We start from the raw sequence: 27,512 nt of genomic DNA on the forward strand, positions 1-27,512 counted from the left end.
ACTGCACCTCGTGCCACCCACCACATGGTTCCCATCTTAAAGCTGATAAACATTCCACATGCTCCTTATGATCAAATTTGCCATGGTTTAAAATGCAGTTTCAATCAATAAACACAAGCAGTTTCATGTGTAAACATGTACCTGTTTCTCCCTCTGGAACATTCTTTGAGAATTTCATTTATTCTGAATCAACTAAACCAAGAAACCTAATGTAAAGCCACGGGCAGGAAACGGGCCCTATTCCCCACACCACCTGTCAGCACGGAAGGAAACCGAAGCAGACACTGGAGGACCCACGGCTGGAGAGCAGCACGGGCCAGGGGCACCGCCCACCGTCCTCACACCGACCCCCAGGTTCACACCAAAGGGACACGGTGGTGCCATCCATTCCTGAGGAGCCGTGGCTGGGGCCGCCCACGCCTGTGCGGAGGCCTGAGTGCAAGGACGCCAGAACTCCAGCGCTTTCCCGCAAGGCCGCACCTCGGGTGACACAGAACGGGCAGAATCGAAACGTAAAACGAAGGCATCACACCTACTAACAGCAGGGCTGCCCTTTCCCTTCCCGTCCTAAGCAGAGCTGAACGGAGACAAAGGGTACACTAGCTTTTGGAGCTGACTCACCACGAGTGAGGACGAAGCCGTCGCAGGAACGCCTCATTACAAAAACAGCTGCGAGCCAGGCGGTCCCTGTGTTTACACGAGCCCGAGACTTCCCACTCCAGTCTGGAACACCGACTTCCTAAGTGCTCGACGGGACACTGAGTCACCAGAACAGTGATTTTTCCTTGATTTCACCACCATATGGAGATCATGCCACCACCCTAGGCAGGAGCAGGCGCACATCCCATCCTGCAGGGGGCGGCACCTGGCGCCACCCACGTCCGGGAGCCTGGCGTGCCCAGCAGGCCAGCGCAGGGACGGAGCAGGCCGCCCGCTGCGAGACGAAGCCCGCAGCCACCCCAGCCAGAGTCTGCGTGACAGGACGGTTTCGGGCCAAAGAGACGAGTGCTTTGTCTTGAGACAGGTGCTGCAGTTCTGCAGGTGAGGAGAGGGGGCGCCGGCCCTTCCAGAAATCCCCTTCCACACTAAAACTTAAAGTACCTGTCAAGCAGCAGTCCCTGCTCGAGACAGGACAGAAAGACGTAATTTCATGAAGCATCAATGAAGGGGGCCTGAGGGTGTGTGTGCACAACAGGAGGCCTTTGGAACCATCTTACCACGAGGGTTGAGATCGTGCGCCCTGAAACCTGACGCCTCACGCTGAATTCCATGCGCGTGTGCACACACATATGCACACACACACACAACATGCACATCTCCCTAGGATCAGAGATCAAAGCCTTTACCAAGAGCTCTGTGATCAAATACCTTAAAACAGGGGCTCCTAACTGGCTCAGTCAGTACCACATGCAACTCCTGAACTTGGGGTTGGGAGTTCAAGCCCCACGTTGGACACAGAGATTACTTAAAAATAAATCTTATTAAAAAAAAAAAGAAACAATCTCACATTCTAGGGGCACCTGACTGGCTGAGTCGGTTGAGCGTCCGACTATGGCTTAGGTCATGATCTCAGTTTGTGAGTTCCAGCCCCGCATTCGGCTCACTTCTGTGACTCCTGGCACAGAGCCCGCTTCGGATCCTCTGTCCCCTTCTCTGCGCCCCTCTCCTGCTTACACTTCCCCAAAATAAATATTTTTTTTAAAAAAAGCTCACATTCTAACCCGCCATAAGAACGCCCCCGCAGTTGCCACAGACGGCGGCAGACCGTGAGACGCGCTCGCGGCTGGCAGGAAGAGACCTGCCCGGAGACCTGCCTCACCCGCGATGCCCCCCAAAGCTCCTCAAAGCGGTTGGTGCTCACCTGTGTCCTCAGGCCGTCCTCTGCGGGCGGAAGGTCCCGGCCATGGCTCGGCTCGTTCTCTAGCTCCTGAGTCAGCACCACAGAGTGAGAAGCGTCTTTCTTCTGCAGCTGCTCCGCGAGGTGTGCCTGCAGCTGCTCCAGGGCCCGCCTGTGCTCCTCCCTCACAGCCTGCATCTCAGACAGGTGACGGGACTCCAGAGAATCCAGGTGTGACGAGTGTCTTGCCTCCAAAGCACTGACGGCGGCGGCATGCTTCGTCTGCAGTTCGGCCAGGCGGGCTTCCGAGAGAGCCCGCTGCTCACTCTCCACGGAGGCCCGCAGCTCCTCCGCCTGAGCCCGCTGCCGGGCCTCCAGCTCCGCCGTCAAGGACACGATGCGCTGCTGGTGTGTCTCCTGGAGGAGCCGGAGCTCGCGGGCGTGCTTCTCCTGGGCCTCCCGCAGGAGGGCGTCCTGCTCCGCGGTGAACTTCTCCGTGATTTCTTTACGTTCTTCTAAAAACCTGCGAGGACACGCAGAGTGAACACGGGCAGCAGGACGCGCAGCTGTAAGAGCGCCGACCTCACTCTGAAATACAGACTCGCACGTCCTACAGGAGACACTGCGTTGTTCCTGGATTTTAACTGCTCTTGCTCCTCCTCCCTCTGCCACAGGTGGTCTGAGAGCACCACCATCAGAAGTAAGTGCCACGCAAAGGGGCCACGCGAAGCCACAGGAGCTCAAAGGCCAGAGCCCAGGCATGCCCGCTCACAAACTGGAGGACACCGGAGCCACAGCAAGAAAGCACACACATGTTGGGGCGCCTGGGGGGCTCAGTCAGCTAAGCGTCCGACTTTGGCTCAGGTCATAATCTCACGGTTCGTGGGTTTGAGCCCCGTGTCAGGCTCTGTGCTCACAGCTCAGAGCCTGGAGCCTGTCTTCCAATTCTGTTTCCCCCTCTCTCTCTGACCCTCCCCTGCTCATGCTGTCTCTCTCCCTCTCAAAAATAAAACATTTAAAAATTTAAAATAAAAAGCACACACACGTTTCCCACAAATACCACGGCAAAGCAAGTGTGACTGCTCACTCATGGTGACAAGGACCTCGACAGGGAAGAGACACAGTATCATCTGCAGAAGCCCACTGGGCCGCAGAGACCTCAGGAAAAGTTCAGTTGTGAATTAAGGGACACAAGCTAGAAAGAGCCAGAGGTGGTGCTGGCTGGCAAACACACAGGTAGAAAGACTCGCTTCTTTAAAAAAAATTTTTTTTAATGTTTTGCTTATTTCTGAGAGAGAGAAATAGCGTGAAGCAGGGGAGAGTCAGAGAGAGAGGGAGATATAGAACCTGAAACAGGCTCCAGGCTCTGAGCTAGCTGTCAGCACAGAGCCCAACGCGGGGCTCGAACCCACGAACTGTGTGATCATGACCTGAGCCGAAGTTGGATGCTTAACCGACTGAGCCTCCCAGGCGCCCCAGAACTTCTAATCAGAAAGCCTAAAGTTCAACTGGGTGCACATTACACACTAGTGATGTACCTTGGCCACTTCTCACAAAGGTAAGACCCATGACTATGTCTCTGTGCCAGCCCTCCACCAGATACCTATGACAGCGTTTCCACAGATCACCCCATTTACCATTACCACACAGGGAGATCATGAAGGTTTCACGAGGTTGGGCGTCATGCCCAAATCCATCCAGCTTACACATGATGGGTGAAGATCTGAACATTCGATTGAAGGGAAGTACGTTTATATTTAGAAAGGAAAAGTTTATTTTTTAAAATACACGTATGAGTTTAAAAAACACAAAAAGAAAATATGGATAAACTGCACGCCTTTTTGATAAAAGAAGTGTAAAGTCTTGCTTTTGAAATTTTAAAATGTGCAAAGAACAAAAATGATGTGGAAAAGGTGTGCACGGCGGTGTCCCCTGAAGGAACACAGCCCCCAGCAGAAGGATGTGGACAGTTTCTGCTGTGTCCCAGCACATCTGCGTCAGGACGTGTGCTTCTGTGCTGCTGTTATTTTAGGGGGAAGACCACTCAGCCCCACCTTCCTGCAGACCTTCCTGCCCTGCTGAAAGCCCACAGCACATCTTCCCAGGGGGTCTGCCTCGCACCCTCTGCTGGGCATCTGGGGGTCAGGGCTCAGGTGGGAACCTGGCCGATGGCCCACACCTCGCACACTCTTACGGGGACGCCACCCACCTGTTCTGGGCCAGCATCAGCTGGAGGGCACAGTCCTCCTGCAGGCGGAGTGCAGCACGCTCCCAGTCCTTGCTCGCAGGAGCCAGGCCGCTCCCCGGCTCCCGGCCGCACTGGCTGCACCGCGGAAGCTCGTCCCCAGCGAGCCCGAGCTCCAGCTGCCGCAGGCGGCCCTGCTGCTCCACCAGGGACCCCTCCAGTTCCAGGATCTGGGCCGCCTGCTGATCCTGAAGTTGCCTCATTTTGATTTCTCGAAGCTCAAACTTGTTTATTATTAACTGTTTCTCAGATTCAGCTTGTTCTCTGAGGTCAAGGAGCATCAGCGTTACTTCCTCTTCAGCTTTTCTCTTTACAGTCTCACTTGTTACCTTCCATTCTGCCTCTCTTTCTTTGAATTCTTGCTTCATTAGCTGAATCTTCTCCTTCGCTTTCTTCAGCTCCTCCTGGTGATCTTCAACTAACTTACAGTTGATCTACAAGCAACACAATTTCATTCAAGAAAGAAGAAATTAAAAGAGAGGATAACTGGCAGTCATAACCCCCAAACCAGCTGTTTCACCTCTGGGGCAGTCAGGCCTGGACAAACTAACAGAAATGGACACGTACACACGTGTGGAGCAAAGACAGAGCTGGAGGCATTCTTTGTGTGCCGAGACCAGCAAAGGCGGGCGACGGGGGGTGGCATCAGACATGTCATGGGTCTTCGGTCAAGGGAAGGCCAACTACCCCGCCAGAGGAGAGCAACCTCAGTGAGGAGACGGGAAGTCCATGAGAATAGTAACAGCAAAAAGCACAACGTGTTCAAGCCTCTGACCTTGCTTCATTCATACTCCAGTAACTACAAGAAACTTCAGCAAGGGGGTGAGAAGCTACAATTCATACTTTTAAGAGTATCTTTTGAAAAGGGAGATGAATCACAAAACTGAAAGTAGGCAAATGTTTTGACTCTCAAAAACGGAAAGAAAATAGGTCAACAAACTACTGAACGTCATCAAAAAGAAATAAAACTAAAAACAGTACTTAAGATAGACCTCAACTCCTTATTTAAAAATTAAGTTATTAAAAGGGTGCCTGGTTGGTTCAATCAGTAAAACATTCAACTCTTGATCTCAGGGTCATGAGTTCAAGTCCCAAACTGAATGTAGAGTCTGCTTTAAAAAAATGAAGTTACAAAAACTAAAGTTTAGGGTCATTGCTTCTGGAGATGGCTGAGCAGCTCTAATCAAGCCAACCCTCCCAGAGATAACAGCTATAAACTCTGGAAAAAAATATATGAATCTACCTGAGGGCCCAAGAGAGCATCTAAAAACAAGCAAATTGTGGGGCACCTGGGTGGCTCAGTTGGTTGAGCATTTGACTTTGGCTTAGGTCATGATCTCATGGTCCATGAGTTCAAGTCCCACATCAGGCTCTGTGCTGACAACTCAGAGCATGGAGCTGCTTCAGATTCTGTCTCCCTCTCTCTGCCCTACCCCCACTCATGCTCTGTCTCTCTCTCAAAAAAAAAAAAAAAAATCTCTTTTAAAACAAATTTAAGGCAAGCAGTGTGGAGAAGGGTTGGACACCCAGAGAAAATAAGAGCACTGGGCAATTTACCTGTCCATGCCATACACACAAAAATCCTCTCATCTTACCTGTTTGAACAGAAGTAGAAAGTGGGAGGTAAAAGCCCATTAGGACAGAGCTAGAGAGAGGGAAAGCTGCAAATACTGTGTATAAGCCTAGCCCAAATCTCAGGCTGATCGCTGATGTATACATGTGTGGGCAGACTCCAAGAGCTGACCAACACAGAGATGATATAACATGGAGTCAAAATCTCGCCAAGTTAACAGTCTGCTAAAAAAAAAAAAAAAAGAATTTCATGAGAGAAAAATACCAAAGAAAATCATACCTAAGCACATCATAGTAAAATGAGAATAAAAGCTCTTTGAAAGAGCTAAAAGGAAATGACACATTACATTTAGGTAAATACTGATTTGAATGATCACTGACTTCTCATCAGAAATAAAGTCAGAAGCAACAGTACCTTCAAATCCTGAAAAAAATCCTATCACCTTGCCTTCTAGATGTAGCAAAAATTTTCTTCAAGAAAGAAGACAAAAGATTTTCAGGTAAAAGAAAACTTGCACAGGAGATCTGCACAGTAAGAATGGCTAAAGGAAGTGCTTCAGGCTGAAAGGAAATGCTACCAAATGGAAACTCAGACCTTTGGGAAGAAACAAAGAGCACCGTAAATGGTAAAAGTGACTCCTTTTCCTCTTAAGTGCCTTCAAGTATTTAGGAATACTCAAAACAAAACTTATACTGTGGAGTTTAACCACACAGACAGATGCAACACCTGTAAGAATTACAGCATAAAAAACAAACATGATAAATGCACCTAGACAATCGCAGGGCTCTCACATTTGATCTGAAATGATATACTGCTAACCCTGAGAAGACTGAAGAAAATGTTATGTTCTACTCCCGAAAGCAACCACTAAACACACAATGCAAAGAAGCAGGACTGAGAAGTCAACAGAGACATAAAAATCAATCCTAAGGGGCACCTGGGTGTCTCAGTCAGTTAAGTCTCTGACTCTTGATCTCAGCTCAGGTCTTGTTCTTGGGGTTGTGACTGCAAGCCCTATGCTGGGCTTTGCTTTATTAAAAAAAAAAAAAAAAATTCTAAAAATATGCAAATAATCCAAAAGGCAAGAAAGAAGGAACAGAGGAAACAAAAAAAGAAAACACAAAGAAAAACAGATGGACAATGTAGAAAACTAATAGCAAAATGGTACATAAAGTCAAACCAGATCAATAATGAACCAAAATATTAATAAACTAAACACTCCAATAAAAGTTAGAGTTTGTCAGAATGAAGTTTTTAAAATATCCAACTATAAGGGTGCCTGAGTGGCTCAGTATGTTAAGCGTCCGACCCTTCACATTAGCTCAGGTCATGATCCCACAGTTTGTGTGTCTGAGCCCCACGTCGGGCTCTGTACTGATGTGTGGAGCCTGCTTAGGATTCTCTCTCTCTCCTCTCTCTCTCTCTCTCTCTCTGCTCCTCCCATGCCCACTCTCTCTCACTCTAAAAAGAAACAAATAAACATAAAAAAATATATATAATAGACAGCTCAGAGCCTGGAGCCTGCTTCAGATTGTGTCTCCCTCTCTCTCTGCCCCTTCCTAGCTCGTGCTCTGTCTCTCTATCTCTCAAAAATAATGAACATTAACAAAAATTTTAAAGAATATATCTAACTACATGCTGTGCATACATGTAACATATTAAAAAATAAAATACGTGGTCTTTGTGCCCAGTTCCTAACACACAGCTGCTAAAACACTTGGAATCCCTGAAACAAGAGAAAGTCTCTTGTATGCTAATGAGATGGCAGGTGTCTGGGGACCTCTGGGTGGCTTCAGGATGGGAGCTGGTCCCCAGAAAAATCAAGCATGATTAGAGGGCTGGAACTTTCAGCCCCACACCCCCAAACCTCCACAGAGGGAAGAGGGGTGGAGATGGAGTTCAATCATCAACGGCCAACGATTTAATTAACCACACCTGTGTAACGCAGCCTCCATAAAAACCCCTAAATGGTCGGTGGGTGAGTGTGTGGAGGCACTGAGCGGTGGCATGACCAGAGGGGGGCATGGCGGCTGCATGTCATCCCCCAACTTAGCCTATGCATCCCTTCCATTTGGTGGCTTCAGTTGGTGTTCTTCATAATAACTGCTAATAGTAAACTGTTTCCCTGGGTTCTGTGAGCCTGAAAGGGGGTGTGGGTGCAGTTGGGCATATTCAGACTTTAAAGCCAAGTCAGACAGAAGTGAATAAGTAACCTGGGAACCCAATAACTGCAAATGGCTTCTGAAGTGGGGGTAGTCTCATGGGACTGAGCCCTTAACCTATGGAGGTCTGACACTGAGTCCAGGTAGTTACTCTCAACAGAGTAATAGTAAAACGGACAGGAAAAGGTACACCACACAAACAAAATGCAAATGAAGACCGGAATGACTATACTGATGAAAGAGAAAGTAGACTGCAATACAAACAGTGCTACAAAAAACAATACAGAGAAGAGGGGAAAAAAAATAATAATAATACCTCCTTAACAATAAAAGGTACCTTACTCAGGAAGACAATGATCACAAATGTGTACACATGTAATAACAAGACTTTAAAATACTTAAAAATGGGGGCGCCTGGGTGGCTTAGTCGGTTAAGCGTCCGACTTTCGCTTAGGTCATGATCTCGTGGTTCGTGGGTTCAGGCCCCGCGTCGGGCTCTGTGCCTACTGCCAGCTCAGAGCCTGGGGCCTGTTTCAGTCTGTGACTCCCTCTCTCTCTGACCCTCCCCTGCTCACACTGTCTCTCTCTCTCTCTCCTAGAAATAAATAAAACATTAAAAAAAAAAATTAAAATACTTAAAAATGGACAAAGTTAAAGGGGAAAAGAGATCATTCTACACCCTTCTCTCAGTAATGGGTGTAAGCAGGTAAAACGGTGGTCCAGAAAATATACAAACACCTAAACACCAAAAGGGAAGCCCACACAGCTTTCCATAAAGCTCTGTCTTTAGTTCAGTTTGGCCACAAGTCCTCACCATTGCCTGAAAGAATAACACAGGATCAAACATGCCGGTAGTAATGTCATATGAGATTCAGTTTTGATGGAGAATGAAAATCTAAAAATACCTTTGCAGAAAAGAACACAGGGGAAACTATCAGGCCACAAGCATGACGTGGAGGGAACATGGCTCAGTCAGCACACTTGTGCAAAAGGCTTTAAAAAGCTCCAATCACATGGGTTCTATTATTCCCACCCAGGGATGGGCCACACCCTGAGCAGCACACGCAGCCAAGCCTACTAGGAATCCAGCTGAGGCTGCGCGCGCCACCGTCCACCGGCGTGCGTGGTGCCCGGGGGGGTCTCTCACTCGCACGGCGCACTCTGGCTGCACGACGGACGGTCAGCAAGAAGAGCCAGGGGCTCAACAGCCCTGGAGACACCAGGGTGTGCAGAGCCTGCAGATGTCCATGCCAACCAGCCTGTCACCCTGCCTCGTCTCAGGACGCCCAGACAGTCCCCTGACCCCAGAAGCAGGGGGAAGGAGGAACAAGGGGTCAAACCCTGGCCTAGTTCTGGGGGGAACCCCATCCCGACAGTGAGGAGGCACTGGGCAAACATGGCTGCGAGTGGCAGGAGGGACGGAACCCCAGGACCCGTGGGGGCCGCCACGGGAGTGTGCCACTGCGGAGGCGTGCTGGAGCCACACTTACCCTCTCCAAGTCCTCTTTCAGGCGGATTCCATGCTGCAACCTCTCGTGTAAATTCCTATTTTCTAGTTTTAAGACATCAATTTCCTCCCTGAGCTCCGACTGAAGAAGTGAGAGCTTAAGCTTGTGCTCGGTTTCCAAACTCCAGACTCTGGCCGCCACCTCTGCCTCTACCTCCAAGGCCGTGTCCCGCGCCCCGCGTAGAGGCACCCGAGCGAGTTCTGTGAGGGGACGGAAGGCAGGGGCGACAGTCAGGAGCGAGCCTCGAGGACGTCACACACAGCAGACAAGAACACTCACCTGCCAACACTTCAGGCAACCCCGGCCACCCCCAGGGTGAGCCCAGTCAGGAGTGCGTGGGCCATCACAGCACAGCACCCTTGTGCCCCCAGCCCCAGAAGATGGGCCTGCAGCTGCTGCTCTATCCTGAGCCGCCCACACCCACTCACCACCCACTCAGTCCCTTTGGTTGTGTATCAGGTGACTGTTACCCCACCGTGTGAGGGACGTGGCTCTGGGCCAGGGGTGGCCCGGGCCCCTCCTGGGCTGTTCAGGTTGGGCCTTGTTACCTTCCTGGGTTCAACAATGATCTGAGCAGTAGACACAGGCACTTTGTGTGTGGCCATCACTGCCCAGTGACCATGACGCATTGTGCGGTGGCCGTGAAGGACGTCTCACACAGGAAAGAGAACAGTGAGGGGCAGACGCCAGGCACAGCATGACCCTGGCTCTCGGGGACCACGCTCCTCCTCTCAGCCTACCTCATGGGCTCCAAGAGAGCCCTTGGCTAAAACAGGTGGTCACATCAGAGCACCGCAACATAGACCTGGCCCCCATACCCTCGAGTGGAACCCTCTGCCTCGCCTCCTCAGGGCGACAAGGGGTGGCAACAGCACCCACCCCAGCGCTGGCCCAGCTACAGCAGTGAGCAGCTGCGCTGCCCGGGCTCCTGGAACCTGTCCAGGGCCAGCCTTACACCTGATCTCCTCAGCAGCCGGGCCACTGCTCGTCCCCATCTGTGGCCCTGGGAGGATCACGGCTTCTCCGTCTGCCACCTCCTAGGCGGCCCCATCTCCTGTGCCCCCTAATGCTGCACCCAGTCAGGCCCTCTCCTGACATGCCCCGAGCCTGGCCCCTTAACTCTGAGGACACCGCCAGGGAGACCTGCAGAGTACAGGGCTGGTGCATCCAGAGAACCCACAGCCTCCCACAGGCCCTTCCCTGTGGGCCAGGCAGCCGCCAACACAGGCGGCAGGGAAGTACACACACCTCCGCCAGGCCCTTCTGAGAGCCCTGCACGCTGCTCCCCTTCCAACGCCTGTGGCCCCACGAGGCCCGCCTCCTGCCGGACTTCCAGGGGAGACTTCCACGCTGCTAGCTGGCGCCAGCGGGCTTCTTCTAACTGTGTGCACACGCAGGAAAAAAGTCACAAAGGTAACGTTACAACAGGCCTCTCTGCTCGCCTCCCATGGAACTCTCTCTGGGGCATGCACGCTCACAGCGTCCCCCCGTCCCCAGCATCTCACCTCTAGGGGGGCCAAGTGACTCAGGGAGATGGTGACTGCAGCCCTGAGGACACGGGCGTGCACCACTGGCTGGCAAGCCCTCCTCACTCCCGGGTTGTGCCCACCGAGGCCAATGCAGGCCCCAGCTGTAGGGATGCCAAGCAGGCCATTCCTGGGAACCTGACCAGAACTTTCCTGCAGCTAGAGCTGCAGGCAGACCCTGATTGACCAGAACCCCTCTCAGGGCCAGGGCCTCAGCCTCTCCCAAAGGCACCGTGCGCAGCAGTGGGGGCCCTCGGACTTCTCCAGCCTATTTACTCCCGAGGCTACTCACTCCCACCTGTGTCTCCCCACCACACATCCCCTTGTGAAGCCAGACACATGCTGCTTGCTTGGGACATGGACCTGCCTCCAAGGAAGGGTCTCTGGTCACTGCTGTGAGCACCCCTGACAAGAGGCCCAACCGACGCCTCCTCTAGAAGGGAGGAAGGGAGGGCTCAGCGTAGGTACTGATGTTCCCTGTTTCCCTTAAAATAGGAAATCCACCCTCTTCAAAAATCACAGAGGAGTCAAACCAACCTAAGCTTCTAGTTCACAATAAACTCAAATGATCTTTAAAGCCAAGACTTAAATTCCTACATTGTTATAGGAAAGAACCACTTGCCTGACAGGAAGAATCGACTCCAGAAACAGACTCGTGCCCCTGGGACAACTGTAAGCACATGAAAGGTTGTGTTTTAACAAGTCGGGCCTGGAAGAGTGACTCATTTGGAAAAAGGAGATACACTCAGAGCCTACTCCTCCCGCTGGACGACAGCTAAATCTCAGGTGGATAAAATTAAAACTAAAAAGACTTTAAAAGAATCAGGAGGTGGTACAGGGAAACAGTGTGACGCTCTGAGAGCGCGGACGAAGAGCCAAGGGCCGGGGGAGGACGCACAACTGCAGACCCAGGCCCGCGAGCACCAGTGCGAGAGGGTAGCAGGGGGGGCTCCGAACCACAGGGGAGGGGCAAATGTCTCGAGAGCAAAGGTGTAGACTGAGCATCAGAGAGAGAATAGCCAGCTGTAGGTGAAAAGATGCTCAGCCTTATTAAAAACCAAAGAAACACAAACTAAAAATGGGACACCAGCTGGCCACCAGCGAGGGACACACAAACTCTGGCAAGGCCCAGGGGCACTGGGAGGGAAGCGGGGCTCCCTCCCACACAGCTGACTGAGTTCAGCCAGGCGCCCTGAGGAGGGCACAGTGGCCTGTTGAAATTTTGAACGCATGCATGCACACACACACATGTTCTATCATTTGTATCTTCCCTCCTTCCTGCAACGTGGCTACGATGACAGACAAAGTTTAACTTATAAACCTATGAGGAGAAGAAACAGAAAGAGGTAATCAATGAACCAAAGCTGACCAACCTCAAAGATAGAAATCAGTGTCCGAAGCAGGCCTGGGGTCCAGGGGACAGAGGGGCTAGACGCCCCGGGGTGCACACACAGGCCAGGAGGCAGGACCTGGGGACAGGAGACCTGACCGCCTAAGGCGGGACCCCAGCCAGAGCTCCTCGAGACCAATGTTGCCTCATCCTCCCATGAAGACATGGCCGTGGGTCTCAGACCAACACAGGAGACACCTAAGTCCTCACAGAGACCCAGACAGAGGGACAGAAAGCAGGGACACAGAGGAGGCACAAGAAACCCTTTAACACCAATGATATTCAGGGAGGCAAGAGAGAACACCGCCCCCGTGGCACGGACAGAAGGACGGAGCAAGGAAGTAGAGGCCCTAGAAATTAAAAATGCAATGCAAATACGAAATTTAACTGAAAACCTTAACAAACACAAGGAAATCGGTGGCTTCATCCGTAGGGGCTGCTGCGAGAGCACAGGACACTGGAGAAGCATGGTGGCGGACAGAAGAGCAGCAGGTTCGCAGGGGTTCAGGGGCCTCCCCCCTCCCAGGCGGCATGTGTGCTGCCGTCTCAGAGCTCCAGGGCGTGCGGAGGGGACCCCGGAGCTGCCGGAGGGAGGGCCTGCACACAAAGGGGGATCAGAGGGACGGAAAGCTCTCCATGGCGCTGGGGCGAGAGAACAGAGAACGTTCCGGGCGTCACACCTGCCAAACACACAGAAGAAGGAGACACGTTCTCGGGGGCTGCCCTCACATCTCCACGGAGGGCACAGGTGCAGCAGACACACGGCCGCCCCCCACGCAGCATGGACCACCCAAGTAGAGCGGAGGGCGGTCCCCGGACTGAAAAGCCCAGAGGGTGGGACTGGCCACACCGGCCGGGGGAGCTGCCGTCCTGGGCACGAGGGCTCTGCTGCAGCAGACACACCATGCCCAACAGGACACTAGAGGGAGTGGGAGGGAGCACCCAGCATATGGCGCTCCTGTCCCAGGAAATCATCACACGGACACAGAGTTCTAGAAAAGGACACAAACAATGGGAAACCGGAAACATCCTGTTACAACAGGCCCCACGCCTCTGAAGAGAACTGTTTGGAGACAGAGACACCAGGGGCGCGTGTGCACAGAGAAATCACAGGCAGAGGCCGCCGCCCACGAGCAAGGAGCCCAGCCTCAGGGGAAACCAGCCCTGACCTCCAACTTCCAGCCTCCAGGCTGAGCTGATCGATTTCTGCCATGTGACCACCGATTTCTGCCATGTGACCACCCGGTCTGTGGTATGTGACAGCCACTTGAGGTGACTGAGACACACCCTGAATGAGAGCAACGGACGCTCACGCCAGAGTCACTGCTCGCTGGGGTGGAGCACACCTGCACAAGGCCACCGCACTCCGTGACGGCATGCCATCTGCCCAGGATAATGGCCATGAGACCCAGGCTACCGACACCTCAAGGCATCACCATCAAATAAAAGGGAACCTCAGGTGACAGGAAGGCCACAGTGGCCACATCTCAAGTGCTCACAACCCAGTGTCCATAGACTGATGAATGGATAAAGAAGACGTGGTGTGGGGCGCCTGGGGGGCTCAGTCAGTTCAGCATACGACTTCAGCTCAAGTCATGATCTCACGGTTCATGGGTTCGAGCCCCGCATTGGGCTCTGTGCTGACAGCTTGGAGCCTGCAACCTGCTTTGGATTCTGTGTCTCCCTCTCTCTCTGCCCTTCCCCCATTTGTGATCTGTCTCTCTCAGTCTCTGAAAACATTTTTTTTAAATTTAAAAAAAAAAAAAAAAAGACGTGGTTTATGTATATGTATACACGACAGAATACTACCCAGCCATAAAAAAAGAGATCTTGCCATTTGTGATGACATGGATGGACCTCAAGGGTATAACGCTAATAAGTTAATCAGAGCAAGACAAATACCACATGACTTCACTTACAAACTCACTTAAAGGTGAGCTCACAAATACAGAAAACCGACGAGTGGTAGCTGGGGTGGTACCTGGGGTGGGGGAAATGGGTGAAGGGTCAGAAGGTACAAACTGCCAGTTATAAAATGAACAAGTCCTGGGGAGGTCACTCACAGCTTGGTGACTAGTTAGAGGTGCAGTGTTGCACATTTGAGAGCTGCTAAAAGAGGGGCCCCTGGGGGGCTCGGTCGGTTGAGCATCTGGCTTTGGCTCAGGTCATGATCTCACTGTTTGTGGGTTCAAGCCCCATGTCAGGCTGTGTGCTGACAGCTTGGAGCCTGAAGCCTGTTTCAAATTCTGTCTCCCCCTTTCTCTCTGACCCTCCCCTGTTCATGCTGTCTCTCTCTCTCTCTCCCCCTCTCAGAAATAAATAATACATTAAAAAAAAAAATGAAAGCTGCTGAAAGAGCAGATCTTTAAAGTTCTCATCACAAGAGAAAGAGACTTTGCAGGCCTGTGTGCTGACAAACGTTAATGGGCTCACTGTGGTGACCACTTCCAATCACACAAATGTCACCTCGCTACCTTGTGCACCAGAAACTAACATCATGTGTCCACTTTCCCTCAGTTAAGGAAAGAACCGGCGATCACCTCAGGTTGAAGGCTGGGTCCATCAACGTGCTCTCTCCTTTGTTTTTCAGACCTCTCTTCTAAAAACGCATTCGGTGAACTAAGAGAGAAAATGTGTTTTGAAACAGCCACATGGGCCCTTTCTCCTGGGGAGCTCTGCTTCCTCCCTCCCTGCCCCCTCCACCGCAAGCCTACTTCCCCATGGAGGACAGGAGCCCGCGGCTGAGCGAGGCAGTTCTGCATGACAGCATGACCGCGGGATGGAGACATGTGTCAGAGCAGAGGGGACCTGGGATGCCACAAGCCACACTCCGCTCCTGGCCTTAACGCTCTCCCGTTCTGAGGCCCAAACATAAGATGTATTTCTAAAACACAAGTCTCGACTGACATAAAATCACAAATAAAACTAGATTTCAATTCAGGTCAAGGTTTCCATGTTTCAAAAACACCTTGAAGAGTAGCCTGGGTGGCTCAGTCGGTTAAGCGTCCGACTCTTGATTTCCTAGCTCAGGTCATGATGTCGGGCTCCTGGGATCTAGCCTCACGTTGGGCTCAGTGCTGACAGCACAGAACCTGCTTGGAATTCCTTCTCCTTCTGCCCCTCCCCTGCTCAAGTGTATGTGCACATGCTTGTGCACGGGCTCTCTCTCTCAACTTTTTGAAAAGCTTTCAAAAAACAAAAAAACACCTTTAAGATAAAAATCACTTCTTTACCTGATGTTCCCAGATTCTAGAAAAGACTGTTCATTTGCCTCCTGTAGCCGCTGCTGTAGCAGAATCAGGTCTTCTTGGTAACTTTTCTCAGCATCCTTTAATTTCTGCTCAAAATAAATCCTCAACTGTTCCAGCTCAGAGTCCTGCTCGGTTTTCTCCTGCTGCTGCTGCTGCTGCTGCTGCTGCTGCAAGTCTTGTTTTAGGTGCCCCAGTCCTTCCACGTGAGGCGCACGGGCCAGGAGCTGGCCGGATAACTCTTTAATGGGAAGAAATGACGGAGTCACCTTCAGATCAAACGCAGAGGAAACATCAAGAGACACTGCAAACCCTCAACTTCAGAAAGGGCCCCGGTCTCGGCACCATGAAGGTGAAGTGGGAACCCTTGGGGGCTGACACTGGGGGTGCCTCACAAAGGGAAGATTCCATGGGCCCCCTGGAAGCAAAGTGCTTTCTCAGGCGGGTGCTGAAGGCCTCAGAGACACTGGAAGTGTGAGAGAGGCACTCCGTGGGCTGCAGGGGGTTCTGAGCATGAACGACTGCACGGTGGGCAGCCTCGAGGAGCTGAGAGCTCCAGTCAACAGCCAGCAAGGAAACAAGACCTCGGCCCCACAACCACAGGGACTCAAATCTGCCACAGCTTCAGTGAGCCAGGTCAAGGCCCAGCCAACACCTTGATTCCAGCTACAGGTGATCCTGGGCAGAAAACCCAGCCACACCATCTCACACTTCCAACCCACAGAACATCTGCCAGCTAATAAACGTGTGTGGCTTTAAGCCACTAAGTCTACAATATTCTGTTAAGAGCAACAGAACAATGATACACACTGACCTCAAGAGAACTTATCACCACCACTATCTTTAGCAAGAGAATACCGACATCTAATTGGTCAACAATTAATGACTAATTACCTTTCAAGTAATGTGGGTATAAATTGATCACCACCCAGAAGTTTCAAAGCAAACATCCCCGTAAGGACCGCTGGAGGCCAGGGCGAGGCCCCCACAGACCATGTGAGGACTGAACTGCACAGGTGCTCGTACCTGCAGTCCATCCACAGGAGAGCCATGGGCCCCACCTGCCGCCACCATCGACAGGCTGGTGGGAAAGACAAGGTGCGAGCGGACAGGAAAAGGCTGGTGGGGTCGGGCGAGGGGGTGCGCCAGGCGAGGCCTCACCCACCGCACGCATTTCTGGGCCTTCCTTACAACCCTGTTCTTTGCCCCCAGTGACATCTGCCCAGCAAGGGTGACCACCAGGCTGAAAAGGCTCCACCTAGAGACCAGAGGTAGGAACACCCGCATCTCCGGACCGCCCCCTAGTGAAGGGGCTGCCTGCCAGCAGGGAGTCCCCTTACAGCGGGTCTTACAGTGGGTCTGATGGCCCTGCACGCTGGGCTGTCAGCCTCGGGGACACAGGGGCCTGAGACAGCAGTTGGCCCAAGTGAGCTCCTGGGGTTGAGGTGGTGTGTGCCAAGGCACAGTGGCACCCCCAAACGCCCGCCGACAACGGCATTTCTTCAGCACCCAAACACAGAGAACAGGCAAACGCCAGCCCCACCAGAAGCTTTATCTCTCTCTCGCTTGAGAAGTGCCTCATGGTAACGTGAGGACAGGTGCACGGTTCTGTGCCGTTACTCAGTTAACTTGTTTACGGATGAAACCAAGGCCCTCAAGTTTCCACATTAAAACCACACAGGTCAATCTTCAAGGAAGTTTACAAAACCGTTCCTTTTGCTCTCGCTACTGTTAAGTCCTAGTTTGGGTTTCAACAATTAAAAACACACAGCTGTAGTCTCTGAGGGTCTCAGCTTCCAACACGAAGTCCTCACCACTCGGGTCCTGTCTGTCGGGTCTCGCAGACTCAAGCTGGGACCACAGGCGCCGGATTTCTTCTTGTGACTGAGCCTTCAGCTCCTCGTAGGATGCTTGGAGGTTCTCTAACTGGAAAAGGAAGGCGACAGTGTGAGACGCCATCCAACCCCAAACCCCAGAAGGTCCCCCACACCAGGGACAAGGTGAACTCCTAAAGCTACAGCCAAGAGAAAACCAGCGACAGTGGCACCAGAGAAAAACTACAGCTCATTTTATAATAAGCCTTTACCTGACTATAGTCTTGCTTTCCCCTCACCGAGCAAGGGAGGGAACTTCCTCTGTCATCCTAAACACGCATCCTCTAACTTGTCAGGAGAGGCTGCCAGTCAGCACGGCCAGCACCGCCACCTCCCTGACGCCCTCTTGCCTGCCCCAGAGCCCCCCTCAGCCCTCCGGCGGTATGCTGGGGTTTCCTCCCCATCTTTTGGTCATCCTTCCCAGAAAGGGTCTAAAGATGTGAGCGGAGCCAGCCCGTCCTGCACCTACAGAGCTGAGGGCAGCGACCACCGTCTTCACGAGGGGTTCGGGGTCAGGCCACAAGTCTCCCAAGGCACCAAGTGGGGAGCACGACTGCAGAGCTGTGGGGCATGGGACGTGGAAGCGCTGGCGTCCGGTGGCCCGGAGGCTGGCCCGCTGCCTCCTGGATGCCCTGCCAGCCTTTCTCATGTGAGGACAGGACAGAAGGTGCCCTTCAGCAAGGGGAATAATCAACAGGGAGGTGAGGGGGAAAGGCTGCCGGGGCAGGTGTGAAAGCCACTCTCATGATTTCCTCTTCGCATCTGAAATGCGGGCACAGGTAGAGACGGATTCCACCTGCGGCCCGCGTCCTGACTTCTTGGACAGAAACCCTCGGGTACCTGAGTAGGGTCCTCCCACCGTGGCTTAGTGTGTTTCACTGGGAAATAGCCCTGAATACAGAAGCAGCAGAGAAGTTCTTCCTTAAGTTTTCTTAGGACTTGCTTATTTCTTTACAGTTATGGTCAGAGAATGTGGCCTGAAACACCTAGTGCCTGGAGTGGGGGCCCCAGAGACCCCGGTTCAGAACACAGATTCTGTGTGTGGCACACGGAGCAAAACTGTCAAATCAGGGGCGCCTGGGGGCTCAGTTGGTGAAGCGTCTGACTTCAGCTCAGGTCATGATCTCACGGTTCGTGGGTTTGAGCCCCGCATCAGGCTCTGTGCTGACAGCTCAGAGCCTGGAGCTGCTTCGGATTCTGTGTCTCCCTCTCTCTCTGACCCTCCCTTGCTCATGCTGTCTCTCTCAAAAATAAATAAAAATATTTTTTAAAAACCCCAAAAAACTGTCAAATCAGCCTTACAAACCACATCCTTACTTTTACACGAGAAGACCCCAACTAAATACTGAGGGTCTCCTTGAATTTAGTACTTAAGTTTCAGCAAATAACAGAGCCCGAAACTAGCCCACCCCAAATCTTCTAATCCCCCTCCCTTGCCACGTAGCTGAAATAAGGGCGCCCCTGCCCACCTCCTGCTGCTTCTCCATCTCCTGGTTGCGGAGTCTCAGCTCCAGGGCCTCTAAGTGCCGGCAGTGCTCGGACTGCAGGTCTTCGCGCAACTTCCTCATGTCTGTGTCGTGCTGAGCCTCCAGAGTCCTCAGGGCACCTGGGGAGCAGAGACACTGCACTCAGGGCGTAGCCTTCTCAACAGCACAGGAGCACAGCCACCCCGGGCCCTCCAGACCCACTGTCTGCAGGGGCACGGGAGGGTCAGGGAGGATGGAGGGTGAGAGGGAGGGTGAGGAGGGCCAGGGAGGGTCAGGGAGGGTGAGGGGGGGTCAGGGAGGGTCACGGAGGATGAGGAAGGGTGAGGGAGGGTGAGGGAGGGTCAGGGAGGGTCAGGGAGGATGAGGGAGGGTGAGGGAGGATGAGGGAGGGTCAGGGAGGATGAGGGAGGGTCAGGGAGATGAGGGAGGGTCAGGGAGGGTGAGAGAGGGTCAGGGAGATGAGGGAGGGTCAGGGAGGGTCAGGGAGGGTGAGGGAGGGTGAGGGAGGATGAGGGAGGGTCAGAGAGGGTCAGAGAGGATGAGGGAGGGTCAGGGAGATGAGGGAGGGCCAGCGAGGGTGAGGGAGGGTCAGGGAGGGTGAGGGAGGATCAGGAGGGTGAGGGAGGACCAGGAGGGTGAGGGAGGATCAGGAGGGTGAGGGAGGATCAGGAGGGTCAGGGAGGGTCAAGGAGGGTCAGGGAGATGAGGGAGGGTCAGGGAGGATGAGGAGGGGTCGGAGAGGGGTGCAGTAGCCCAGGCGTGCACCGCCTTTTCTCCAGCAGCAACACCAGGTGACAGGTGACCGGGATAAAAGATACACAATCACAGTTATTGTTACCTTTTTTTAGAGCAATTTAACAACGGAACATGGACAAACATCTCTGAAACAAAGGTTTCAGGAGAGGTTAGGGCGCTGGACAAATCTGTGGTCAACAAGGAGAGTTCCCAAGGCTGAGCCCGAGCTGCCCAGCTAGCCCCACGTCTGTCACGCCTGTCCCCACCACCACAGGTGACTCTGGCGCCGCAGGCGGGGTGCTCTGCCAGGTGCAAGGCTGGCACGGCGAGCCCGTGACTTCCGTTCTACATTCCACTGGAGCATCAGTCCCCTCTTTAAACCTGCTCCTTTTAATTAGAAACTCACTTTCAGCCTGGTTTTTGGCTTGAAAAATCTTGTCCAACTCAGCTTTCTGTTCTGCCAATTCTTTCTCAAACTGGTCCTGTAAATTCTCCAACTCCAACCGATGCTTTTCAGACAATTCTTTGCGTAGGTTTTCCAGGCATAAACCTCTCTCGGATTCCCAGTCTTGCTTCAGGGTCTAACTCAAACAAGGAAAGAAGACAACTATGGGCCAATAGTTGATAATCTGTGGCAAAAAATTCCAGTTACATTCAATGTGGGTGTGGGTAGTCGCTGCGCCCAGACAGGACTATCGGCACAGGGGCCCCGGGTGGCCCCCCACTGACAGGGCAGGCACACAGAGCAAGGACCGCCTGCCCGGAAACAGAGCGGGGGCAGAGGTTACCCTCAACGATTTGTTCACCGTCCCCCATGAAAGACCCAGGGTGCTACTATGACGTCACCTGACCTCTTCCAAGGGCTGGCTTTGTCCCAAATGCCCTAAGAAATGAGTCCCCACTGTCCAGCTTAGATGGGTGGGGAGCTGGGGCACAAACCTTCAATCTGGGACAAGCCTCCACCAATTGCCTGATCAGAGGAGACAGGACATAAACACCCACATGCCCCATGTCATACATGTCCCCACTCTCACCAATGTCCCTCACGTCCCCCAACCTCACCAGCACTTCCTCTGCCATCACCGGCATACAAGGCCCTTCTACACATGTGGCCTTGAAAAAGGGACCCATTGCCAGGGTCAAAAGCTCCAGTGAGAGACTCCTGTGACACCATAAAACGTAACCCTTTCCCCAGAAGGGGACAACCGCAGGACAAGCTGGTATGGTCAGCACAGCACTCAGGGCCCACTGCGGCCCTGCCTCCCTGCACACCCTGCACTGCCTCCCCCAACCAAGGGCCCAGGACCTGCATGCTCTACCCACACGTTTGACTCAGGTGCCAGTGTGCCTCCCTGCAAGGAACATCCATCAGTCCTGGAGCAGAACAAGGGCCAGGCCATGGGCGCCACTTGGGAACGAGACTTGAGGTGCAAGGGCTTCATATTACAGAACAAGTACACACGAAATCCCAAACAAGCCTTGCCGACAAACTCAAATGTACAAATTAAAGAATGCTTTGGCTCTAAAACAAAAGACAATGCATTTTCTACCAGCATATTCAATTAAAGCTTTGACTGGATTTTGTCTGAACCAGGTGAGGGGGTTTCCTGTGGGGAGCCCGGAGATGGGGTGGGGGGCAAGCTGGAGGGATGGAGGACAAAGGGGAAACGCTGCATACACAGAGTGACATTTCTAACGACGTCTACCTCTATCATCCACACGTTTTTCTCCATTTCTGACTGTAACTTCTCCTTCAGCTCAGCTGCAAGAAAAACATAAACGCAGGTCAGATCAGAGTTCTCGGCAGTCTGCTCACCCACGAGGTGAGAGGGCTGCTCCACAGGAAGGCTGTCCACACAACAGGACAACAGGGCACACGTGTGTGAGGGAGTAAGTAAGACGTCAACGTGTGGTTTAATCAACAAACGATACTCACGCCCAGACCAGGACAGGGCCTTCCAGCCAGGCTGGCGGCCCAGCACAAGCTGGCTCTGGAGCGGCAGGGGCTCGCCCTTCTGATCTGTCTGCCCCACCCCAGGCCTCCATGCAGTTGGGCCTGTCCTTCAGGCTCCCGCCATGCCAGACTCCAGGCAAGGTACTGGCAGACAGACAGGTAAAGACCTTCTAGAAGGCAGCAGCTCCCAAGCCGAGAGGAAAGAAGCATAAGAAAAGAGGGACCAGGTGCTGAGGGTGCAGAGGAGGGGCGGGGCAGGACCCACAGGCACAGCCTGGCATACGCTGGGAGATGCACACACACCTGGACATATGGGCACCAGAAAGAGATGCAGGAAAGAGCCACGGTGGAGCTAGTGCCAGCCAACAGTGCACATGAAGGTGAGGGTGGTCTGGGCAAGCCCAGAACTCAAGCAAAGGGCCAGATGCTGCCTCTGAGGGAAAGTCATGTGGGCACAGCCAGTGGCAGAGCCTCACAGAGCAGAGGGTAGGTCCTGTTACCAGAGATGAGCACAGAGGAAACAGCTTGGAAAGGGGTCTAAGGCAAAGCACATTTTTTATTTTAAAAAATGAGGAAATTGGGCACCTGGGAGCTCAGTCGGTTAAGCATCTGACTCTTGGTTTCAGCTCAGGCCATGATCCCACGGTTCACGGGTCTAAGCCCCAAGTCAGGTTCCGCACTGGTTTGGAGGCTGCCTGGGATTCTCTCTCCCTCTCTCCCCACCCCAATTACGTGTACTCACTTTCTCAAAATAAATACACTTAAAATAAATGAAAAATCAACAAAAATGGGGGGATGTCAAACTACTTATTTATGTTTGTTTGAACCCACATGAGAAAACAGGACAGTGTCCCTGGAACCTGGGAAGACTGGCCCCCTCTTGGGTTGGGGGGTGAGATGCAGAGAAGGCTTTCAACACATCCAGGGCTGCACACACTGCTTTCATTTCTCAAATGAAAAACTCAACAAATAGGCAAATAAGGAGGGGTGTGGGGTGACTGCTCAGGGGCAAGGATTTCTTTCTAAGGGGGAAAGCAACCTTAGATTGTGGGGATGTGTGCATGACTCTGAGACACACACCATGAATGGTAGAATTGTATGGTGTGTGAATTACAGCACAATCAAGCTGTTGTTTAAAAATCTGATGCTTACATTTAATCATTATTAAAAGCATCAATGTGTTGTCAGATTTACAAAATTAAAACATATCCTGCTATATGCATTTATTAGTTATTTACATATACTAACTGAATAAAGAACTTGAAATTTATAACAAAAGTCCACTTATTATATGCCAATTGGAAATAAGATTGCATTTACATGAGTGACTATCTACATACGTGAATAAAAATTTATCTTTAAAAAAATAAAGCTGATGTTTACAAAAAGTAGTTACTAGCAACATGTACAAAAGAAACATGAAAACATACGAGTAGGCCTTAGATGTAAACAAAGAGCTCAGAGGCGGCCAGAGAATCACCAAATGAAAGGGTGCCTCAGCTGTCCCACGGGGGCGCCGTGGCCCCACTGGGTGCAAAGTGAGAAGCTTGGGGCCGCGTGTGCAGGAGGTCAGTCGCAGACACAGTCCCGTCAGAGACGGACGCGGACACTTCCAGCACACGAACAGGGGACCTCCCACAACATCCCTTCCAAACCTGCCGCGAGCCGGCTAGAGAAGCGGATGCGAGGGGATAGCAGGGTCCCGGCAGACAGGACGCACGCGGCCCCACCCAGGGGCACCCCTGCACTTCCGCACATCCACGCGGTCCCTGGGAGGCGCTCCTGCAGGGCACCGGCTTCCCTCCCCGAAGCAGACACGTGGTGGTGGCGGTGGCGCACGCCCGGCCCGCAGCCCGTACCCGTCTCGCGGCTGCAGCGCAGCGCCGCCGCCTCCTGCTCCCGCGCGTGCTGCTCCCTGACGAGCCCCAGCTCCTGCTGCTGTCTGCTGCGCAGCAGGGCCAGCTCCTGGGCGTGCCGGCCGTTGAGCATGGCCCGCAGCTCCGTCAGCGCCGTCTCCTTCTCCTTCTGGAGGTTGGCCTGCGTCAGCTCCAGCTGCGCCGTGTGCATGTTGCTGAGACTCAGGCGCAGCGCCTCCAGCTCCAGCGAGGGCACCGGCTGCGGGAGAGAGAGGGGTTTCTGGGCCCATGGAGACACTGCAGAGGCACCCCACCGCCTCGTGCTGTTTGCACACTCAAGGGACAGCACGCCCTCCACAGCACTTCAGTTGTCCCCACTGCCCTCGGGCAGCCCTGGCACCGCCCAGCAGCTCCCCAGCCGCCGAAAACTGCCCACCCGATCCTATCTGGAAGCCCCTCTGGCCCACACGTCCTCTTCCTCCACCTAAGCCACAGCTCTGCGGACGGCGGGGGCCGCACAGGATGGCCCCCCAGCTCCCTCCAGGCAGACCAGACCCCCCCAGCCCACAGGCCCATCCTGCTGGCTGGAGAAAGGTGAGCAGCCATTCCAGAGGCTGCAAGCCCCTCATCAGAAACATGCAACGACAACCAGAATATGGACAGCAGAAGGCTTTGGACGGTCACTGCCAACGAGGGCAAAACATGCGGCAAGAGAGCCCCCAGAAGCGTTGAGTGAACGACACTAACAGGAATCCCACGCTCAGACCAGAGACAGTGACGGTGCTGCTCTGGAAGGGGGCAGACGGGGTACAGGACACACTTCTGTGCCTGGCTAGGACACGCAGAATCTGTTTCTCCTTCCACTGGCTTTGGGGAAAGTGGAGGAAGGCCAGGGTTCTGGGGAGCATACTTTATTCCCAATTAACACACACAACAGAAAAACATGCTTAGAACTAGGCACTTAAGGGGCACACGGGAGCACGTGAAAAGAAAATGAATAAAGGAAAGCAATAAGCAGAAGCCATGGCCAGAGAACACGTCTCCCAAGAGGCCGGCAGGGACGTCCTGCAGGACCGCGAGGCCGCAGCGAGCCGCAGGGACATGTACGCCCTCCCCCCGCGAGAGCGCGTCCACAGCACCCCGTGCTTCCCGTAGGTGGCAGGCACCAGGGGAGTCAGATGTGCCTCCAGGACAGCCTTGCTCACGGCGGTGGCACCGCCAGGGCTTACTGAGTGGGATCAGCGGATGACAGGGAAACATCTGGCTGTGCTGAGCGGCACTGGGCCAGAGGCACTGCCCCTGCGTGTCCTCGCGTGTCCACCTGCCCTTTCAAGGGCCCCACACACAACGAGCTGCCACACACATCTGTCCACTTTGTGACAAACCTTTCCTGTAACCCTCCCAGATCCCAAAACCCACTGGTGTAAGATACAGGGCGACTATGCAGGGACGTCCGGCCGTGCCCCTGAGCACCTGCACGTGGGCCCGAGCATCCCAGGTCACCTGGGTCTGCAGCTGGACCTGCTGCCTCTCCACGGGTCCCTGAAGCTCAGCCGGCACCCGCTCCTGTGCGCCGACCTCATCTTCCGGTCTTCTTATCCGTTGCGCAATTTCTAGTGTACATTCTTGTTCACATTCCTGAAGAAGGAAAGCAAGGGACGTGAACCAGAGAACTCCCATGAGAAAACAGTCACTAAAAACAATTACAACATCCCAGAGAGAACAGAGAACGTGTTTGCACAAAAGCTGGTCCGTGAGTGTTTGCAGTACTACTCACAGTCGCCAGGAGGAAGCAGACCACATGTCCACTGACAGGTGGATGCAGAAAAACGGTGTGGCGAAGCCATCCATGGGGGTATCGGTCACCCATAAAAAGGAATGATGTGCTGGCGCGTGCTACAACCCTGATAACCTCAAGACACACTCAGTGACAGATGCCAGACACATACCATGTGGTTCTGCGAATATGAAATGTCCAGAACAGGCAAATCCACAGGGACAGAATGCCGACCGGTGGGTGCCAGGGCCTGGAAGGAGAGAGGAATGGGGAATGACTGCTAATGGGTATGGGGGGGGTTCCTTTTGGGGTAATGAAAAAATGTTTTGGGATTAGACAGTTGTAATGGTTGTACAACAAAGCGACTGTACTAAATGCCACTGAAATACGTACTTCAGAACAGTGAATTTTACATATGTGATTTATATCTCAATAAAAGTAATAACTATGAAGGAACATTCAGCCTGTTTTCTTTTTAATTTTTTTACATTTATTTATTTTTTTGAGAGACAGAGTGAGACAGAGCATGAGCGGAGGAGGGGCAGAGACAGGAGACACAGAATCCGAAACAGGCTCCAGGCTCTGAGCAAGCATTCAGCACAGAGCCTGACACTGGGCTCGAACTCACAAACTGTGAGATCATGACCTGAGCCAAAGTCTGACGCTCAACCGACTGAGCCATTCAGGCGCCCCATATTCAGCCTGTTTAAGTGGCCTGGGGTAAAGCAGAAAACCCCAGAGAGAGAGACTACAGGTGTACACAGGACAGCAGTGTGACCCTCCCGGGCTATTTGCCCCTCAGTCAAAGGAGGGGAGTGATACTTACGGGGGGAAAACACACATTAAAAGCCTGGAAGAGGTGGGTGCCAATAAAAGCTGAACAAACCTGAAGATGTAAATTTGCAACATTATTTTATAGAAACTAAATTGGCAAAAGTTGGTGATAATGTTGGTCCTCAATATCACCAAGGTCATGGAGAAATAACCAAACACTGTCAATGAGAGAATAAGTTGTTATAACTTTTTCTTAAAAGATATTCTGACAACATATGTCAAGAGCCATAGAAAATGTTTGCCTTAACATTTCCAACTCCAGGAAAACTTTCAGCATCAACACTCCAGAGGGAAAAGCTACAGGCCTTCTTTGAGCATCCCAGTCTCTTCTCCCCAGCTAGCCCCTGCCCAACTGGAGCACGTCCCCCCTGGAGCCCAGAGCACGCCCTCCCCTGGAGCCCAGAGCACGAACCCCCTAGAGCCCGGAGCACGCCCCCCTGCAGCCCGGAGCACACCCCACCTAGAGCCCGGAGCNGCCCCCCTGCAGCCCAGAGCACACCCCACCTGGAGCCCAGAGAACACCCCACCTAGAGCCCAGAGCACGCCCCACCTGCAGCCCAGAGCACCTCCCCCCTGCAGCCCGGAGCACACCCCACCAGGAGCAGGCTGCTACAGCCACAGGCCTCCCAGCTCCCCCTGCATGACAGCCCAGACCTTCTCTGGGGCTTGCCTACAAGGCACCTCGGACTCAAACCAAACTGAAATTTTCTTGCCCAAACTCGGGCTCCTCCAACATTAGCTACCTCAGTCAACAGCACTCCCAAACCGCACAGTCCTATTCCTGCCTCCCCTCATGGGGTCCTACAGTAGCTCGAGGCCATCCTGGCATTCCGCCATTCCCCTGAGCTCGGCTGACTGCCCCCCATGGCCATGCGGTCTAGTCTGCAGTCACTGGCTTGGAGGCCAGGTGATACATTCAGAAAACAAATCTGACCTCCTCACACTCCCTTGGAGAACTCCGTGCGTCCCCCGCCCTTGGCATAAAATCCCTGCAGGGTGCAGCCCCGCTCGATGTCCCACTGGGCGCCTGCCTCACGCACAGGAACACAAATCCCTTGAACAGCTATGCGTCCCTCCTTTAGTTCCTCTGGGGCCTCCCCAGCCTCTGTGCCGGTTTCAAGGCTTGCCTCCACCCCTGCGGGGGCTCCCGCTGCTCCCTAAACACACATCTGTGGTGCCCAGGAAGCACTCAGTCAGCACTGCGGTGAAGATGCACACGCAAGCAGCCTCTATCTGTGAGGGCAACGATGTGGAACCACAGTGTTCAAAGGGGAGCGGCAGAGCCAGTTAAACTATCATTATGGATCCTTTTTCAAATTCAGGTTTTTTTTCCCCAATGGGAAAAGGTAACGGGAATGTCCAGTTTTAAACATGAAAGCACAGGGGTACTGGGGTGGCTCAGCTGATTAAGCGTCCCACTCTTGATTATGGCTCAGGCCATGATCTCATGGTTCGTGAGTTCAAGCCCCGCATCGGGCTCTGTGCTGACAGCTCAGAGCTTGGAGC

General features: G+C 53.1%; 1 protein-coding gene across 1 annotated transcript in view; it reads right to left on the reverse strand.

Annotated features, from left to right (window-relative positions):
• PCNT (pericentrin) overlaps nt 1-27,512 on the reverse strand; it is a 118,571-nt gene that overhangs the window by 71,526 nt on the left and 19,533 nt on the right. Inside the window, exons 4-16 of the mRNA XM_077755355.1 lie at nt 25,345-25,422; nt 24,899-25,033; nt 23,399-23,654; nt 21,292-21,347; nt 19,992-20,166; nt 18,833-18,969; nt 17,304-17,415; nt 15,475-15,730; nt 14,782-14,860; nt 10,574-10,706; nt 9,308-9,525; nt 4,047-4,516; nt 1,862-2,360 (exon numbers count right to left, since the gene is read on the reverse strand). Of these exons, the coding sequence (XP_077611481.1) occupies nt 1,862-2,360; nt 4,047-4,516; nt 9,308-9,525; nt 10,574-10,706; nt 14,782-14,860; nt 15,475-15,730; nt 17,304-17,415; nt 18,833-18,969; nt 19,992-20,166; nt 21,292-21,347; nt 23,399-23,654; nt 24,899-25,033; nt 25,345-25,422 (2,604 nt within the window). The remainder of the gene's footprint in view (nt 1-1,861; nt 2,361-4,046; nt 4,517-9,307; nt 9,526-10,573; nt 10,707-14,781; nt 14,861-15,474; nt 15,731-17,303; nt 17,416-18,832; nt 18,970-19,991; nt 20,167-21,291; nt 21,348-23,398; nt 23,655-24,898; nt 25,034-25,344; nt 25,423-27,512) is intronic.

The sequence above is a fragment of the Crocuta crocuta genome, unplaced genomic scaffold, assembly GCF_008692635.1.
Source record: "Crocuta crocuta isolate KB4526 unplaced genomic scaffold, BGI_CrCroc_1.0 scaffold675, whole genome shotgun sequence".
Lineage (NCBI taxonomy): Eukaryota > Metazoa > Chordata > Mammalia > Carnivora > Hyaenidae > Crocuta > Crocuta crocuta.